At 44.5% G+C, this 19,239-nt stretch overlaps 1 protein-coding gene across 1 annotated transcript in view; it reads left to right on the forward strand.

Moving 5' to 3' along the window:
* LOC147663541 (1-phosphatidylinositol 4,5-bisphosphate phosphodiesterase beta-3-like) overlaps window positions 1-19,239 on the forward strand; it is a 192,045-nt gene that overhangs the window by 96,262 nt on the left and 76,544 nt on the right. The window contains exons 12-15 of the mRNA XM_086950377.1: window positions 16,008-16,112; window positions 16,274-16,365; window positions 17,675-17,804; window positions 17,887-17,922. Coding sequence (XP_086806503.1) covers window positions 16,008-16,112; window positions 16,274-16,365; window positions 17,675-17,804; window positions 17,887-17,922 — 363 coding nt within the window. The remainder of the gene's footprint in view (window positions 1-16,007; window positions 16,113-16,273; window positions 16,366-17,674; window positions 17,805-17,886; window positions 17,923-19,239) is intronic.

A 19,239-nucleotide genomic window follows, 5' to 3' on the forward strand; every position in this document is an offset into this window, starting at 1 on the left:
GGAAGTATCAAAATTGTAGGCATCGATATCAGGTTCACACAAAGAATTCACATCAATTAAGTTACCAAATGACTCCACACAGTAATCACGAGTGATTATGGTCCACGGTGAGCAGGAGTCTACCATAAGTTCAAGAGTTTTACCTAGTATGTTCACTGAACTCTTAGGAGGAGGCAAGGTATCTGCAAGTGTCATGTCGAACGAAGATTGTATGGAAATTACAATACCAGACTCTCTGACTAGCAGATCGTCACTCTCTCTCTCCGCAACATAAGACACATTACTATTAGCACGTCTGGGAGTAGCATAGGAAGGTTTCTTGTAATCATTAACTGGCTTAATAGAAGTTTTACAATACTTAGAAAAATGTCCAGTGCGATTACACTTATTACATTGTCTATTCAGAGCAGGACACTGTGGAAAAGAAGCTATGTGATCCGGACTTCCACACCTAAAACAATAAAATTGTTTACCTTTGCCCTCGTATTTGTTAGAACTTTGAGTTTTAACATTCACAGTGCTAACCTCACCAGTGGATGTGGACGGGGCAGGATGAACAGAGGCTTTGTCTAAAGATTTGATCCATTTGTCGGACTGTTCTAATGCTTTAGCTGTACTAATGGCAGTTTCTAAACTAGGATCCCCTAAAATCCATAACTGCTCCTGTACTTTTTTGCTTTTCACATGCACCACTATTTGATCTCTAATCATTTCGTCGGTTATTAGACCAAAATTGCAATGGAGAGAAAGTGCACGTAAAGCAGTTAAGAAATCATCAAAGCACTCATTCTCATCTTGTACCCTGGTATAAAACTTGAACCTGTTTAAGGCTACACTGGTTACTGGTTTGAACCTTCCCTCTATTCTGTGTACAGCCTCATCATAAACATTAGAATCCCCACCAGATCTCACAGGAGGTAAAGTTCTAAAGACAAGTTGTCCTTCTGAGCCAAGACAATGTAAGAAAATGTTCTTTTTCCTTTCCGCTGACATCCTTTCGCCATCCATGGCTTTAAGGTAAGTAAAGAATTCCTCTTTCCACCTAGTCCAGGGGATGGGTGGATCTCCTTTGGTTTGCAAAAACTTTGAAGGTGGGTCAAATTGCATAGTGGCTAGGGAAAGTAAGAGTACTTCCTCCAATCTTTAACTAATGAAAAAAAATGTCACTAAATAATAATAGACCCAAGACGAATAACGTAAATAGGGCTTTAACAATAGTTCTTTAAGTGGTGCAGTCACCAGTTCGAAAAGAAGAGAGAAATCCTTTCCTTTGAATTGAATGAAAATGCGGCAAAAGTACTTGAAAATGAAAATAAAACGGTAATAAAGGTAAATCTGTTATTATTGTCCCATCCGGTGTGTATAAATAGTTTATTTTACCTTACGGCGAGTAGAAAACGTTTAGGAAGCCTCGACAATGATTCTTATGCGTTGCCGTGTATTCCGTTGTTATGGCAACCAAGATGGCGCTGAGGCGTGCAGCGTGAAGGCAGGAAGAACGCGTCACGTGATCACGCAGCGCGTGATGATGACGCAGCGCGTGTAACGAAGAAGCCTCACAGCGCGCGTCTGCAGAGGAAGCCTCGAGCCCAAGCAAAGCCTCGCGCATGAAGAAATGTCGAAAAGGCTTGAAATTGAATAAAAGCAGTTTTATACTTCACCGGATCGCCGAAGCAGAAGCGCAGGAAACATCCAGAGAAGCGCTGAATAAAACGGTAGAAGTGATGCTTTTTGAAGAATCTTTGTAGTTTTCTGTTTTCAGTTGGTAAAACGAAAAGTTTTAAAAATAGGTAGGAAAACACTGGTAGCTCGTAAATTTTCGTAGTTTCGATGTAGAAGCATTAACCAGTGCTGTCAAGAAGAAAAGGCTGATGAAAAAGTATTATAGGTTTCTTCCTTAGGACGTAGTTTCAAAATAAATAATTCTGCTCCTGTGCTCCAAGGATGGTGGCAGAAATAGTAGGGTTTACCTCGTCGCCAGTAAAAAGATCCAAGGAAACTTAAAGTAGCTTTTCATGAAGAATTTAATGTATGAATCAGAGTTGAAGCACAGCACATCATAACAGGTTCAGGTACAGGTATGGTAAATCAGTTGGCCTGGAATCTGGAACCCAGGATGTAAGATGCAGGCACGCATCATACATTCCAGGCAGCAGATCCAGACAGGGAAAGGCAATGGGACAGAACAAGGCAGAAAGAAAATACAACAGAATGCAACACTCCCTTTAGAGCAGCTTTCTCCAACGGGTAGCTCATGAGATACTAGTAGCTCTCTAGCTACCTGTGAGTAGCTCTACTCTGTGTAGCCTTCCTACCAAATTATAAGGTTTTGCATGGTTGAATTAATATACATATACCAAAACTGAAAACTTTGTATTCAAGATAAAACTGGTGTATTTTCAGAGCCTATCATTTCTCCAAAATATTTCAAACTGATAAATGATAATCCTGCGCATTGGGAGATTTACTATTAATATTATTACCTTGGTGCCAGGGGCATTGCAGATGTGGCTGTTATGTATTACCCTTGTAGTGTCTTTCAAAATTGACAACTTCTTTTTTCCATTACTGATGTTAATCCTGCTCCGAGGTGATCACAACTGGTAATCTTGCATAGGGTGCCCACTAATATAATGTTTTCTGGTGTGTATGTCACTAATAATATTAGTAGCTCAAATTATTTTTATTAAACATAAATAGCTCTTTCTACTGAAAAGATTGGAGACCCCTGCTTTAGAGCAAGATCGCGATTGCCTGGGCCATCACGTTCTGAGTGAAATTAAAATTAAAGCAAATTGAAGACTGGTTGTGGATAGTCTCATTATCAACCTAGATCTTTTTGAGGTAGTTGGTTAGAACAAAGGCGTTCCAGATGTCCCCTGATATATTTGGAAACAGTAATATTTTGCTTTTCTGATGGATACTGGTTACTACATATTCTCACCTTTAGAATATTTCCAAGGCACCAGACTGAAACTGAATTTTTTCCATTGCAGTTCTCCCACACACTACTAGGTGGCGCTAGGTGGCTTTGTGTTTGCTACATTCCCTCGAGAAGTGAGAAAGTGGGGCTCCAAATTAGTGCCACTCTTGTGTGTCGACTTCTTTTCTTTATGCACCTTTGAACACAAAACACACTCTGCTCCCTTTTCATTGGTATTGACACTTTTTTAAAATTGGAATTCTGTGTGCAAGGGAACAGTGTTCCCACCTAAAACTACAAGGTTAAAAACCATCCCATGACTGTTTAAAACAGATGTTGGTAATGGACCTGCCAGAGAGTTTCCTTTGGTGTTTGGACTCCAGACTTGATACCAATTTGTGCGATGAGTGTTCCCTACACATCTGAAGGCGTTCCGGGACAGTGAAACAAATCTGTACATCCCCAAATGCTGAAAGAAGTCAAGGACCTCGTGCAAGCCCTGCTCTCAAGGCCAATCCTGCAACAGTTTGCCTAGAGGATAAAGTCATCTGGTAACTCAAAGTCCAAATCAAAGAGGAAACACAAGATGGTGAAGCAGAACCTGACCCATCCATCCAGTCTCTCTCTAAATCAAAGTTGTGAGAGCACATAGGTGCTATTCGATGTTGCTCCTGATCCCTGATAGAAGAGCCGATCCTACAGTTGACTCCGATGTTACCTGGGCCATCAGCCACTCTGCAACAGGTCATTGCCTTTAAATAGGCCATGCAGTGCATTTTTGCCACTCTTCCGGTTCCTATTGCTGTGGTATCTGGCTTCAAGGAGCTTCCAGTTGGTTTACCATTGGTAAATCCATTCTCTGGGCCATTTGAGCCCTTGGAGCCACCCTCAGCTTCTACAGCACCTCCAGTGACGACTTCCATTCCAACTACAAAACCTGCTCCGGTCCTTTCATCGAGGTCGGTCCTGACGTGGGGGGTGCCAGAGTGGGATCCACTGCTAACTCCGGAGCAAAATCTTTCTCAACCCTAATTGAGTTCACGCTCTGACTCCACTCCAGCACACCTAATTTCCATACAGACTGGTTCAGATAATCACTCCCCCCACCCCAGGGCTCTCCTCAGAGGATGCATCATCTTTTTGGTTCAGATTCCACCACTCATAGATGGCAATGGTGATGGGGATGGTTTACCCCCACATTATGATGATGATAGTTTATACATGGAATTATAATGGCCTTGATACTTCCCTTGATAGAGGGTGGGTTTCATCCTTGGGCTGACAACGGTAGAGATCTATTTGTTTACTGTGGTAATTGCATGTGCTGCTGAGGTCATGGACCTTACAACTACCTTTCGTTGAAGTTAAAACAAATGTCCTTACAGAAGTTCTGCAACCTGGGCCTGCTTCCACTGAGCCCTTACTTCCATTCAATGAGGACTTAAGTGACACTCTTATGGGCACTTAGTCTAAGCCTTACTCTTGCCGACCAGTGAAGTGGCAAGTAGCCAAGCTCCACAGACCAGCACCTGGTGACCCTGTTTTGCCTACATAGGAGGAGGAGTAGGCGCTGTACTCAGAGAGGCCTCGCACCGCTTCCCGGGGCCCGCCCCCTCTTTTCAGCCTCGAAGCACCTCGCCGCAAAGACAACGCCCGCAACGCCGCCCTGCCGAGCCGTAGCTCGCATCAGCAGAGGAAGACACACCGACGTGGGATCCTGAGTCAACCCCGGCATTGTCTGCCCCGGACCCCCCAATCTCCAGAAACTTAAAGGTACTGTGTTTGTGCGCGGTACGAGTCGCATTACAGCTCGGCTCGCACCCCCCTCTGTAGCTTGGGAGCCCCTTGGACCCTCCGCAGTGTGCGCTTGTGATCACCGTACGAGTCGCACACCAGCAGCACGACTCGTACCTCTTGGATAGAACTGGCCGCGTCGTACGCGTCTCACGCGAGGCGCGTGAGCTTTGGCAGGCCGGGCTGAGGGTGACCAGTACGAAGCGTACAAAGGCGCTAGGAAGCGCACAGGCAGCCGCGAACTGCAGGCCAACGCTGGGGACATTATCTACGACCCGGAGGAACCTGGTGAGGACCGGGTTAACCCCTTCTGAGCTGTGATATTGCCTGCAGTACTTTGAAGCTATTCTAGGGAGCCTTTCTTTAACCCCTTATAAGTACTAAAGGAAAACAAATACGACCTCTGAGCCAGGTGTGAGGAGAAGCAGGTGAATGCGTCTGTTCACTTTCCCGCCCCTCCCATGAGGCAGTGCGGCCTGCTGCTACCCCGCCCCTTCTGACAGGGAGCAGCTGAGGAGGCACAACTGCCTGAGTTGGGGAAGGGGATCTGAGCTCTGAAGCGCCCTGAAGGGGAGCGGGGTCTGGAAAAAAGTGGCTCTCATTTGCATATTGCCTTTCGCAAAACGCTGCTTGGGCGAAGTTTTATAAACACCTGAAAACAAGAGCACACAAAACCTACCGAGACGCCATCGGGCGGTGCCGTGAGGTGAATGGCGGTTTCTGGCAGGCAGACGGAGACGCCGGGAGGCTTACCGGACCACAGCCCCCAGCAGCCTCTGGGGCAGCGCGCCCGTGACGCGCCTGGAGCGCACGCGCGGGAGCGACCGGGAGAAGCCCGGACAAGGGCGGAACCGTCTGTGGCCGTCCGAGGCAGGAGGAGGCAGGGCAGGGCCAGAGATTCTTCACCTCTTTTATGAAGTCTCGTAATCAATTGTAAAGGTAAACGATCTTATTAGTGTATGTTACATTGGGAACTGCGGTGCTATTGATTTGACTTTACCTTGCAAAATCTGACTTGGCCTGTGTATATCACTCATATCACTCTTTTGGGCAACTACCTATGCCGGGAGCCATGAAAGACAAGGCATCGGTAGGGGCGGGCCCTATTGATAATTTCCTGGTAAAAATGGTGAATAAAATCAACAATGACAGAAGGGCCTCCTTGGGTAGAGGAAACTCCTCAGATTATGACCAAGCCCTGGAGAGCCCTCCCCTACCAGAGGGTTTATCGGATACCGCCATCATTACTGACAACCCTCTTGTTGCTGTCATTGCAGTAGATGCACTGATTCATCAGGCCCCTGATTCTGTAGTACTTGATAAAACTACTTCAGAGTCGGAGGAGGAGGAGGAAGAGGTAGCTCCTGTCCAAACCCACACTAGACCAATCAGAAACTGTAGGAAGCAGCAAGGCAAGAGGGCGGCAAGGAATGCCCAGAAAAGAAAGGCAGAAAATAAGCAATCTGTAAATAACTCCTCCCAGGTAAACTGGATTGGCCCCACATGAAAAACCTGCACTGGTGATTGCGTCGTGGTAAATTTTAGATTCCCTCAACATGTTGCCACAGTTTTATTAAGGGCAGCCTCAATGGCCAATGATAGTAGCAGCATCAGTGTGCGCCCCTTGGGATACTTTTATAATCACCTCCCTGGACCCCCCACCCCTAGCCTAGGCAGAAGCCCTTTTACACCTTTAGGCCTCCCATCAGCTACTTTTAGCCAGGCTTCAGGGAGGGAGAACCTCTTTAGGTTTGGTCCACAAATCACAACGCACAACAGATTTGACGCTTTGTCGGGTCTTGAGTTGTGCGATTGACGGGGGGATGGAGAGGGTATGGAAGATGCCGCTGTAGTGGACCATGTCCCTATGGCTCTTGTACCTTCTTCAGTTAATCTTGGACACAAACTCCAACTGGATATCCCGGATGAAAGGAATAAGATCAGATTATTAAGCTGGAATATTGCCGGTTTACGGTCCAAGAGAGAAGATCCCAACTGGCTGAACTTTGTTAAGTCATATGACATTGTGGCTATGCAGGAGACTTGGGACATGGATTGTGACTTTTGGCTGGATGGATTTACTTCCTACTTTGTCCCGGCTTTAATATCTACGGCTGGAAGGAATAAAGGGGGCCTGCTGATGCTGGTCTCAGTGAATGTAAAGGGTAAAATCATGAAAGTTGATTGTGATTCCCTCAACTATTTGGCTATAGAGGTGACTTTGGTAGATGGCAGCAAACTGCTCTGTGTGAATTGTTATAACTCACCGAATGGTTACCCTGCTAATGAACATTTAGTGTGGCTAACAGACTTTTTAACTACTTACAAAGAAAAGCAAACCACTTATTGTCGTTTTATATTGTTGGGTGATTTTAATGTACATTTATGTATAAACTGTGACCTTACCGATTCAGATGCCCCTGACAGTATACCCCCCCCCCGCATTTTGAACATAGTCAGAAGGGGGTGGCTATGGAAAATCTGTTGGCAACCAATGACTTATATGAGGCTGAATTTTTTGATAAAAATACTAGGGTTGCTACATATACTGGAAGGGATTGTGATTCAATAATTGATTATATATTTGTATCGCTAGGTCTTCTTAAATCTGTGATTTTTTATAATGCCGTGCCGATGCCTGGGAGCGATCATAACCCCGTGGAATTGGAGCTAGTAAATGGCTTCTCCCTCATGAGTTTCAGTGATATTCCCCATGTTGCTTTACCCATTAAGCCTAAAGATCAGGGGAGGAGGCTTAAGTGGAGTCAGGTAGTACCAGAGGATTTTTTTCTCACCATAACCTCTGAGGCTAGCGAACAACTGGACATCTGTGCTAACCCCCTCTCAAAAGGCGAGGAGGTTTTATCCTCTTTCGAAGGCATCTGCCATTTAATATCTCAGAACTTAACATCTAAAGGCCCGGAGGGAAGAACAGACCAGCATTAGGCTGGTTTGATTCTACCTGCAGTAAAGCTCATAATCGACTTAAAAAGCACTTAATACCCGTCCTAGGGATATAACCTTAGTGCGACAGCTGAGAAAGGATTATTCCAGGGTAACCCAAGCGCGTAAACATGCCCTAAAAAGAGATGCTTGGCTTGAGCTTATGGATAAAGCTACCTTAAAAAATAGCTCGAAGTTCTGGTCAATAATTAACACCCCACTGTTCGCTTGTAACCAGAACGAGGAACTGGAACTTAATGTACCTGAGGGTGACTGGCTTAACCACTTCGAACAAATTTATGGAAGTAATATGGCGTAGGAGCCTTTTGAGCTTCCTGCCTCTGAATCCTCGCCAGGGCCAGTAAACTTCAACATCATTGAAGTCATTGAAGCCATTGAGAATTGCGCAGGTAAAAAGACTCCGGGCCCAGACGGGGTTCCCTCGGATTTGTTTAAGGCTAACCCATTATTCTGGGCAGACATTTTAGTTAAAGTTTTTAATGCTTCAACTGTTGTGGGATTCCCGAAATCTTGGTCTAGAGCTACCATAATCCCAGTGTTCAAAAAAGGCCAGAGGGGAGATCCAAGGTGCTACAGGCCCATTTCATTACTGGACTCCTCTGTCAAGATCCTAGGAAAAGTTGTATTAGCCAGAATAACTTCCTGGGCTACTAGGAATAATATCTTGACGGAAGTACAGTACGGCTTCAGAGCGGGGAGGAGCACAGAAGACCAATGTCTTAACCTTCACCTGATAATAGCAAAGTACACGAGGGCTAAAAGGGGATCCATATTCCTAGGCTTTATGGATTTATCCACAGCTTTTGATCTAGTCAATAGATCAAAGCTGTGGACTATGCTATTGAATATGGGCCTTGACATCTCTCTGGTACACTTCCTGGCAGAGTTGCATAAAGATCTAAATGCCTCCATTAGGATGACTACCGACGGGAAGTGTACAGCAAGCTTTAGGTCCCGACGAGGGGTACGACAGGGCTGTATTTTGGCCCCTATGCTGTTCACATTGTATGTGAATTCATTGGAGACCAATCTAACAGCAGCAACTCAGGACATCCCGTGCATGGGGGGGAGGCCAATTCCGGTGCTCCTCTATGCCGATGATGCGGTCCTGATAGCCAGGACCCCGATTGCCCTACAAAAACTCCTTGATTCTTTTGGATCTTTTATGTCCAATTTGGATCTGGTTATTAATAGTGCCAAATCGCACACAATGTCAGTGGGTTGTCCAAAAAGTAAAGAAAAAACATTTTTTTTGTGGCAGTGAAGTTATCTCCGGAGTAAAGGCTTTTACTTATCTAGGGGTAGTGTTTGATTAAAGGGGAACATGGGTACCGCAGCTAACCACCAAGGCAAATGCAGTCAGAAGCTCTGCATCTGCAGTACTGGGGTTCGCAAGAAGGTTAGGGGGAAACCAATAGAGGCTATTCTGGCCATTTATAAAGCCAAATCAGTCGCAATAGCATGTTACGGGGCAGCTATCTGGGGATATTTAAAAATTGACCGCATCCAAGTGGAAGAAAACAAATTCTTAAAATCACTGCTTGGTTTGCCCCATGATGAACAGAGTGTCTGAATTAAGCAGACCACTCTTACCCAGTCAAGAGATCAGGGCTTGATCCATCACCGTTATTTAGCTCACTGCATCACCCCAGTTCAGAACCTGGCCATATGAAAATTAGTCTGACCCAGTGCCTCATGGGAACAGGGCAGACCAAACTACCAAGCCAATTCTTCACCGGAAAGGAGACAAGCTTCCGGGGACCGGTTTCTGGCATTTCAGCCGTCGTCGGCCCGGCTTGCTTGAATCCTGGTGGTGCAGTGAGCAAGGGACTCATGTCTGAGTATACCCTGCCACACTTGTGGTGGCCAAAAAGGGGGGTGGTGATGAACAGAGTGTCTGAATTAAGCAGACCACTCTTACCCAGTCAAGAGATCAGGGCAGAGATCTGGGTTCTGAGCTGGGATGGTGCAGTGAGCTAAAAAACGGTGATGGATCAAGCCCTGATCTTTGGACTGGGTAGGAGTGTTCCGCTTAATTCAGATACTCTGTCCATCACCACCCCCTTTTCTGAATCGTTTTGTCCACCATAAGCGTGGAAGGGTATACTCAGATGTGAGTCCCTTGCTCACTGAACCATCAGGATTCAAGCAAGCCGGGCCGAAGACAGCTGAAATGCCAGAAACCGGTCCCCGGAAGCTTGTTTCCTTCCCAGTATAAGAATTGGCTTGGTAGTGTGGTCTGCCCTGTTCCCATGATGCACTGGGCCAGGGACAGACTAATTTGCATGTAGCCGGGTTCTGAGCTGGGATGGTGCAGTGAGCTAAAAAACGGTGATGGATCAAGCCCTGATCTTTGGACTGGGTAGGAGTGTTCTGCTTAATTCAGATACTCTGTCCATCACCACCCCCTTTTCTGAATGTCCGTTTTCAGCACACTCTGGAATCCATTGACATTGCCTCCAGAGAAATTTACACTGGCTTCCTTCTGCATGCCCTTCATGTCTCAAGGTCTCAGACTTTAGACTGGAGGTTCGACATAACCTTATCAGCCTAGGGTGAAGCTTCAGGCTGACAGAATGCATGACAACAATAAACAAGATAGAGTGCTAAGGCCATGGGTATTCTGCAGACCCAAAACCCTAGGTATGCCTTTCTCAAACTGGAATCAAGAGGAGATCACAGCCATCGACTCCTACCCGAAGTCAGGCATGCAGCGATATTAACAACATAAGTCCTTTTAAGATTGCCAGTGACCAAACTCTTTTAGCAAAGATCTACCTCTAAAACATTACCCACAATGCTCTTAACCCCCAACTCCCACCCCAATTGGGCAACACCAGTCCGAGGGTGGTTGGGGGGTGTAAGGGTCTTTCCTCTGCAATGGGGGAAATAACCTTGGACAAGTGGGTTCTCTTGGTGGTACAGCAGGGACACTGCCTGGAGATCCACATCATACCACCAAACAGATCACGCTATCGCCATGACTATGCAAGAGGAAATACATGCGCTCCTTGCCATACACAACATAGGTGGTGGCAACACACTAGCCTGCCGAAGAGTCTACTCTGTACTTCTTCAACCCCAAAAAGGATGCATCTCTGTGGCTTATCCTAGACTTTATGTAATGAACTGGTACATCCTGTTGAAACACTTCAAAATGACAGCCTTGCAGGGTGTCATACCACTGCCCTGTAGAGGGGTTCACATGGCAACCCTTGACCTGAAGGTCACATCTGCATATATGCAGTGCATCACCACTACCTGCTCTTTGTGGTAAGAGGTTAACATTACAATTCAAAATCTTACACTTTGGTACCACAACAGCTCCGAAGGTATTTCATAAATGTTTAGCAGTGGCAGCTGCACATCTGCGCCGAAAGGCCATTCACATCTTCCCTTACTAGGACAATAGCTGCTGTTGCACAACAGCTGAGAACAATACCAAGCACACTGGCAGCAGTGTCCCCACTCCACAGGTTGGGATTCAGATTCTGTGCTAATATGCTGTATCTCGTGCCACAAAAGATACAGCCTTTTCAAGCGACTCTGCCAAATTCCATCACAGGTACAGCCTACGTAAACCAACAGAGGGTCATGGCATTACAAAGGCTGCTGACTCTTTTTCACATACCATGACCTCTTACTGTGAAGATGATAATGAAACTGTTGGGGATGATAACATCATGCATAGCGACTGTGTCACACTCAATACTACTGCACAATTGCCCGGAGAGGCATTAGTCTCAAGCCAAGGGTCAGTGGAAGGATCTAGCGCTGCTTAAGTCCAGAACCAGCACACTCTACTATAATGGAATTTTAACAAAATGTGTTGCTGCTGTTGCAGGGATGCTGCACATATACAGAACTATGCGCAGGAAACCAGGACCTCAGTTTATAGTGGTGTACCAACTACCCACCTTAGTGCCCAAAGTCCCAAACCGACTAGCTATAGTGTCTCATTCGTTCTCCATACTACAGCGAAGCTACCAATGGTTAGACAACCCAGAATATGTCACTCCGACTCTCTCAGGAATCGTGGGAGCAAGAACACTGTTTCGCTCGCTCACTCATTCTTGTCCACAACATGAGTAATCAGAGACACTGTATAGTTTAAAATGTTTATTTTAACGAACGTGCTCTAAAATGCATCACACGTGCTATTACTAAAAGCAGAATGCATAAACACAATATAGTGAGCATTGTTACAATTCCAAAGAATATGAACGGGGATATCATTTTATAAAGCTGGTGTAACCGGCCTGCTGTGCCTTGCCAGGCTCCCCGTGCTAGGAACTAGTTTATTATAAAAATAGAAGACCTCTGGGCTTTGTCAGGGGGACCCTATACCTTCAAGTTTAGATGCTATGGTTTACATTTCCAGACAAGCACAGCTCTTCTCTCTTGAAAGGTTTTTCTCCAAGTGCCTCGAACATGCATGCATGCAATATTAAAAGCACTCGATTTTCAGCAGTGAAGCTGTGCTTCGTGTTATGTCTAGGTGCGGGGGACTGACCTGAGCAGAATAACAAGGGACATTGTTTTTCGACCTTGCACATCATGTACAGACCAAAATGGCAGAGAACAGCAAGGAACGCGAAAGGCAGATAGTTCTCATGTGAACAGACAGATGCAGAGTCTTAGTTGAAAACAAAGGTGTGTAGTAAAGTGCGCAAAAGCCGCAGCATGGCAGCCAAGCTTGTGCTAACTTAGCAATGTCTGCAGTCAATCCACCCACCTCAACTACTCTGCGAAGGCCTTTTCTGGACCATCAACTGCAGATGACCATTGCCATGTACTCCTCGCTCATTGGGTGAAGAGTGCATCTCAACCACGAGTGCTTGGGTACCTGGATGCAAAAGTAACAGGGTTATCATATCAACTACCTGGTGCCGACTGCAGTCCTATTGCCAGTCAGGGCGTTTTACACTCTCATTCGAGGTAAAACAGTTGTGGTATGGGTGAACAACAGGAAAGCAAGGGTTTACATCCAGAAGCAAGGGGGGATTGGCTTGTCAGCATTAGCACAATATATGTGGCATTTGGCCATCCCATTCAGCTCCTAACCCAGCATCTGTCATGAGTAGACAGCAGTTTGGTAGACCTGTTAAATAAATAGGACGCATCAACATGCTCACGAGTGGGAGATGAATCCACAAATATTTCATGAGTACTTTCACAATTGGGGAACTCACTCAGTTGATCTGTTTGCCACCTCACAAAATACAAGATGCTAAGGCTTTGAGGTCCAGGTACCCATACCCTAAGTCTATGGCAAATGCACTATGGAAGAATTGTTAAGGGAATTTTGCTTACGCTTGTCTTCCATTACCTTTGATGCCACAGGTTGTGAGGAAAATGAAGCAAGCATCTACTACCCTCATTCTGGCGGAACCAAATTGGATGATACAGAGATGGTATCTGATGCCTCTGAGTATGCCTATATGCATGAGAAACTAACACTTAGACCAAATCTCCTGACTCCGCATCGGGGTCAACTCAGACATCCAGGCCTCAGGAAGTTGAATCTAGCAATCTGGCTGGTGTTTAGATATCTTGACCTCCCAGAGGAGATATATTTGAATCCTGCACAAGGTGCGGAAACCCACCACCCATTTACTGCTATGCTGCCAAAAAATATGTCTATTACCATTGAAGACACTGTTTGCTACTTACTGCATTCTTTGAAAACAGATACATATACACTTCTCTCTGTTTACCCTTAGCTGCAGTGGCAGCATCCGGAAAGAACATAGAACATTTGTCTCACTTCAAAATACATGTGATCATTGCCTTCCTGGTTGGCCATAAAAGTGTGATTCTTCCGGTAATTCCTACAGTTCCAGTGTGTAATCGAAATCTATTTCTTACAAGAATCTCGGGTCCTCTTTTGGAGCCATTGCATTCTCATGGATTGCAGATATTGTCTTGAAAAGCAATCTTCTTCGTCCCTATCACTTTTCTGAGGGAGGAGAAGCAGTATGTTAAAAGCACAAACAGTGGGGAAACCTTTTATTCCGGTACACAGATGCATAGTGGAGAAGTGTGGCTCACTGGTTAGAGAAGGCAGACCCTGATGCAGAGGTCAGACCCAGGACCAGGGTTCAATTCCCGACGCATCAGGGTCTTGAGCTCAAAATGTCCACGGACTCGATAATTCTCGCCTCGGTGCCTACTCGAATCATGGGTTCACACTCTGCAACTCTGGGCAATAGCTTGCTTAATCTCCACTACGGCCCCACCGCGATGGGATGCCTGGTCTTCACCTTGGGGATGCCCAGTAGGGGTTATCTCAAAGGGAAAGCCAGGACTGGTTCCCAAAGCAAGCGCTAAGAGACCTGTCTGTGATTTGGCGCTATATAAATCGAAATTAACATATAACATAGTAGTTTTAGAACAAACCCAAATGTTCTATCAAAAGTGAGTTTCCTCTTTCATGTATCGCCGATCTTGATCCAGCACCCGGAAACTGTGCAGAAAGGGCATTGCAAATGCTTGATTGCAAAAAAGCACTAATGTACTACATTGGTAGGACTAAATCCTTCTGCGAAATAAAACAAAAGTTTGGTGCTTTTGCAAAACCTCTCTTGGGGAAACTTCATTTCTAGGGTGGTATTTGTGGTTGGCTTATTAGAGGTGAACAAACGTTTTGTCTTAATGCTTAGTGTACATTCCATGTTGTAAGGGCCTAGAACGCATTTCACTGGAAAGAAGCTGGCTACTATAGCCTTCCTATGGGGCATTCCTACAGCAGACATTTTAAGGGCTCTCTACCTGGTCATTACCACGAGCATTTCACAAGCTCTACTGTATTAGAATTTTGGTTTTAAAACTACCATATCTTGGAGCTGAAACTACAAATTCCTAAATATTCACAAGTATACCACCACTGCAAAAAGCAACCAGGTGGGGGAAATAGAGAAATATTGAACAACTTCTTAACCTTAATACCTCTGAAGGAAGGTAGAGGGGCAACATTTTCCATCTGGCTGCACCTGTGATTGAAACGGCTCTGTCGCCTATAGATTTTACTCTGGATTTTGGTGCCACCTGAAGTGAAAGATTAGCAGATTTTAATATGCGACACAAAAGACACCGCATAACATGTTATGGAAGGGGTGACCTATTAGGAGAGCAAATTGCTTTGTGAACCAAACAAATGTATTTTCTTTCTCTATTTCTGTTATTAATAAATATGATCAACTCTAGCATTTGATTGATGGAATAACCTAGGAGTATCTCTTTATTCCACCTGGAGCTTTTGTTGTTGCTGTTTGTGTATGTTCTGGGTTCCAGGTGGTGTTTTAGCTGCCCCTTTTCTTAATAGCCACTATAGTCTATGCAGTGCATAAGCATCTACAGCCACAGATGATACAAACAGAAAATGTTTGTGGAGATGTCTTATTAGATTTTGCAGCCTGCCACTTATGCCCATAGCATCTAATGTCTCAAACAGGTACTCCCATTCCACGCCGCAACGCAGAGTACATTCATTCTGTTTTACTTCAATACACTCTATGAAGATCACTTATCTGCTGGGGTAAAAATTACCTGAGGCAGAGTTTTTTGTGCCGTCCTGGTTCATTGTGAGCTTCGGGCAGAGGCACAAGTCATCTTTCGTCTGAAGCTTCTTCCCAGGAAAAAACTTGCAAATGTCCTGGTTCAACATTAGAGGGAAAGGGTATGCAGAGCATGGGAATCTACAGCAAAAAAAAACTATGAACTGATGGTTACAGGGAAGGTACATTTTTCCATATGCAGGATGGTATCTTTTGTACAGTCGCGTGCGACCAACAAGAAGTGGCACAAGTAGATAAAAATGAGCTGTCTGCTAGCTTTACCATTGCTCACAAGATGTTCTTAAATTTGTCCAAAGCGAATATTTCCAGATCATTGCACAAGGTGTCAGAAGTATAAGAAGAATGTGATCAAGATGCCAAACTGTAAAACCAATGTTACGTATGCTTTGTTGGCACTAGTGTAATGCATTTGTCTTTTGTCAGATATCAGTGTGCCCTAACAGGCAAAATGTTTACTGCTGTGTCACCATCTTTCTTTTCAATGTCTCCCTCTCTCTGTACATCTTCACTGAAGCCTATATCGGTCTTTTCTCTCTGTTCAACTCATTTCACTTATCTTGAACCATCACCGTTCCCAGTCTCTTCTCTTCCCTTTTTCTCTTCTCATTTCAGCTGTCCTCCCTTTCTCAATTTCCTTTTTATTCCGTTTCTCTCAACACTAGCTACTTTTTTATTCTCTTTTTCCCTTTTGCTGTCTGCCTCCATCTCTCCCGCCTGCTATCATTCTGACCATTGTATTCCCTCTGTAGGTTATCACTATATTTGTCTGCGCAATGAGAGTAATCAACCCCTCTGCCTGCCCGCTCTCCTGGTCTACACTGAAGTTAACGACTACATCCCAGACGACCATCAAGGTAGGAGAAACTCACTCAATAGAGCAGGACTCAAGCACGCTTTTGGTATATCTGTGATTCTAGTTGTGTTCCATACTGGCAGATTTTCTGGCTCTTCTCCCCCACGGTGCACAGAGTTGTTCCTCTCAATACTGGATAACACTCCTCTCTTTCTCTTACAGATTATGCTTACGCCCTTACCGATCCTATTAAACACGTCAGCCATATGGATCAGCGGGCAAAGCAGCTTAAAGTGCTCATGGGTGACAGCGAGGTGAGTGGTTGATTTCTGCTCATAGAGTGACACTGGGCCGGCCTGCCCTGGGAGTGCTCTATTTATTTATTTAAGCGTTTTATATCGCGCTAGCAAGACCCGAGGGTATCAGAGCACTTTACATCAGCAAATGTTTACATCAAGGTAACGAGATAAATCAACTCAGATAAGTTAGACTAAGTCAAGTCAGTGGTTGAGTACAGGAAAGGGGATGTTGCGGGGGCGGTCCAAGGAGAGCTTAAGGTGGAGCTATTGCCTCGTGCGGTTAAGGATCCAACTAGTTAGGATTCCGTTTGATTAGGAGATGTTTTAACTGTCTCTTGAAGCATGGGAAGGAGGGGTTGGTACTGATGCATGTTGGTATGGGGTATCAGATTTTTGGGGTATTGCTTGAAAAGGAGTAAGCCAGAGTTTTTTGTTTGTGGGGCTTTGGGCGGGATGATAAGCATGGTATTTGAGCTTCTGAGGTTTCTTTTCTGTTCTGCCCTTCTGAGCTTAGAGGCGAGGTAGGTTGGTTTTCCGGTGTGCATGGCTTGACTCTTGCTGGTGGGTGCTGATAGCACTATTCTTACAATGAACTGCTACTGGTGGTACCTTATGGCCTTGTCTAAAAGTAGTACAAAAGGGGGTGGTGATGGACGGAGCATCTGAATCAATGAAACACTCACACCCAGTCAAAAGATCTGGGTTTTATCCATCACCGTTCTTTAGCCCACTCTGCCACCCCAGTTCAGACATGGCTATATGCAAATCAGTCTGACCCTGTGCCTCATGGGAACAGTCCAGCCCGAACTGCCAAGCCATGTCTTCCCTGGACCAGAAACAAGCTTCCGAGGACCGGTTTCTGGCATTCCAGCCGTCTTCAGCCCAGCTTGCTTGAATCCAGTGGCAAGGTCCATCACCACCCCCTTTTGTACCGCTTTTGGCCGCCATGTGTGTGGCAGGGTATGCTCAGACGTGAGTCCCTTGCTCACTTTGCCACTGGATTCAAGCAAGCCGGGCTGAAGACGGCTGGAATGCAGGAAACCGCTTGTCTAAAAGTATTGCACTTAAAATTAAACCAACTGACCAGTTATGTAAAGGCTGCTTCCTCACTCTTCAATTGGCATATATAGACAGGGGATTGCATCTTACATTTACACCCGCTGCTCTGGACTGGGGTGTGCTGCTGCTGCCACATAGTTGCGCTCTTCGTAGAACTCCCGCTAGCTGTAGCCTCTTTTGCTGAAGTAAGGCTCTTGTACGAAATTCATGGGGAATATTATTTCTTTTCAACATTCCTTCTTTTCGGTCACCTTTTCCTTCGCAGCAAGGAAACAACATAGAAAAACCAAAACAACCACCAAAACCTGGAGGAGGGCCTTCATCGACTACTGGACCACTTCGTAGGCCTGATCCTGACCTAGTGTCTGTAGCCAGTCCCAGTTTGACCAACACAGGTAATACTGGCAGAATCATTAAAGCAACATTGACACACTGTAACTTTGTATTTCTCTCATACATTCTTTGTTTCTGTTTCAGGCCAGAGGGATGATCTCATTGCAACTATTCTTACAGGTAACAAACAGGATTACATTTACTTTGTGTTTTCTGCTCTGTTGCTGCTTTACACTAGACCCCTAGTTCTCAAAGAGCCAACCATTTCCTGTCCAATGTGTTTCTCAAGTCACTCAATTAAAGTGAAGTCCACTCGATTATACAATTTTTAAACCCAAGAATTTAAGTGTGAGTGAATGAAGCAGTATGGTGAAAGACTGGAGAGGGCCAAAAGGTGAGTGTGGTGGAAGTCAACTGTGCCCCTAATGATTTTATCCATGGGTCGGTTGATTAGGACTCTTGTTCTGATGACAAACATTTACCTTCAACCCAAAAGCACCCAACTGGAAATGGTTACATTTAGTTAAAAAATTGTTAGAAAGAGTTAAAGTGGCCCAATAACAAACCAATAAAGTGGGGATTTTCTCAAACATGTGGAGTCGCCTATGATTAAGGGGCAACCCGCCCCGAAACGCGTCAGGCAAGAAGCTTAACACACCCATGAATTGGCGGAGAAAATAGTCCCAACAGGCCGGATGGCAGGCGGAGCACGAGTGTGTCCTGAAAAGCTCTAGGGCAATTGTTTATATATATATATATATATATATATATATATATATATATATATATATATATATATATATATATATATATATATATATATATATATATATATATATATATATATATATATATATATATATATATATATATATATATATATATATATAACCACGCCCAAGGCTATTTCCCTTTCTCTGTGCTTTCATAAAAGCCTCGCCTTGAGAAAAAAAGTTTGTGAAATTCATGTTCTGTTTTTTGGCTTGCTGTTTACTATTTTTGTATACTTTTGTAGATGTTCTTGAGTGTATCTTTTTTAGCATAAACAGTTTCTAATTTTCATATTATCAATAGATTTATTTTCTGTTATTCTTTTGGAACCATTCACATACAGCAGAGCTGTTATTGTATACCTTATATTAGAATACTAGTTCAATGTTCCATAACATTATTAGGACAACATTTTTTGGTTTAATCTTATCGCAATTTTGTGTTTTGGAATTTGATAATATAGTGGTATTGGGTAAACAGTTAGTAAGCAGGTGGGTTTAGGTATGTTTTAAAGCAGTGGTTCTTAACCTTTGTACTCCTACGAATCCCAACTTAATCATTACTGGAACTCTGGGACTCCCACTGAATTCATTATTGGAATCCAGGAACCCCCAATGAGTCATTATTGAAAGCCAGGGTTCCCGGCCTAAGTATTTTCAACAATTTTAAACCACATAACAGTACACAAAAAGTAAAAATACAAGTATTCATCAAATAAAAACACAA

Source organism: Lissotriton vulgaris, unplaced genomic scaffold (assembly GCF_964263255.1).
Source record: "Lissotriton vulgaris unplaced genomic scaffold, aLisVul1.2 SCAFFOLD_958, whole genome shotgun sequence".
Taxonomy (NCBI): Eukaryota; Metazoa; Chordata; class Amphibia; order Caudata; family Salamandridae; genus Lissotriton; species Lissotriton vulgaris.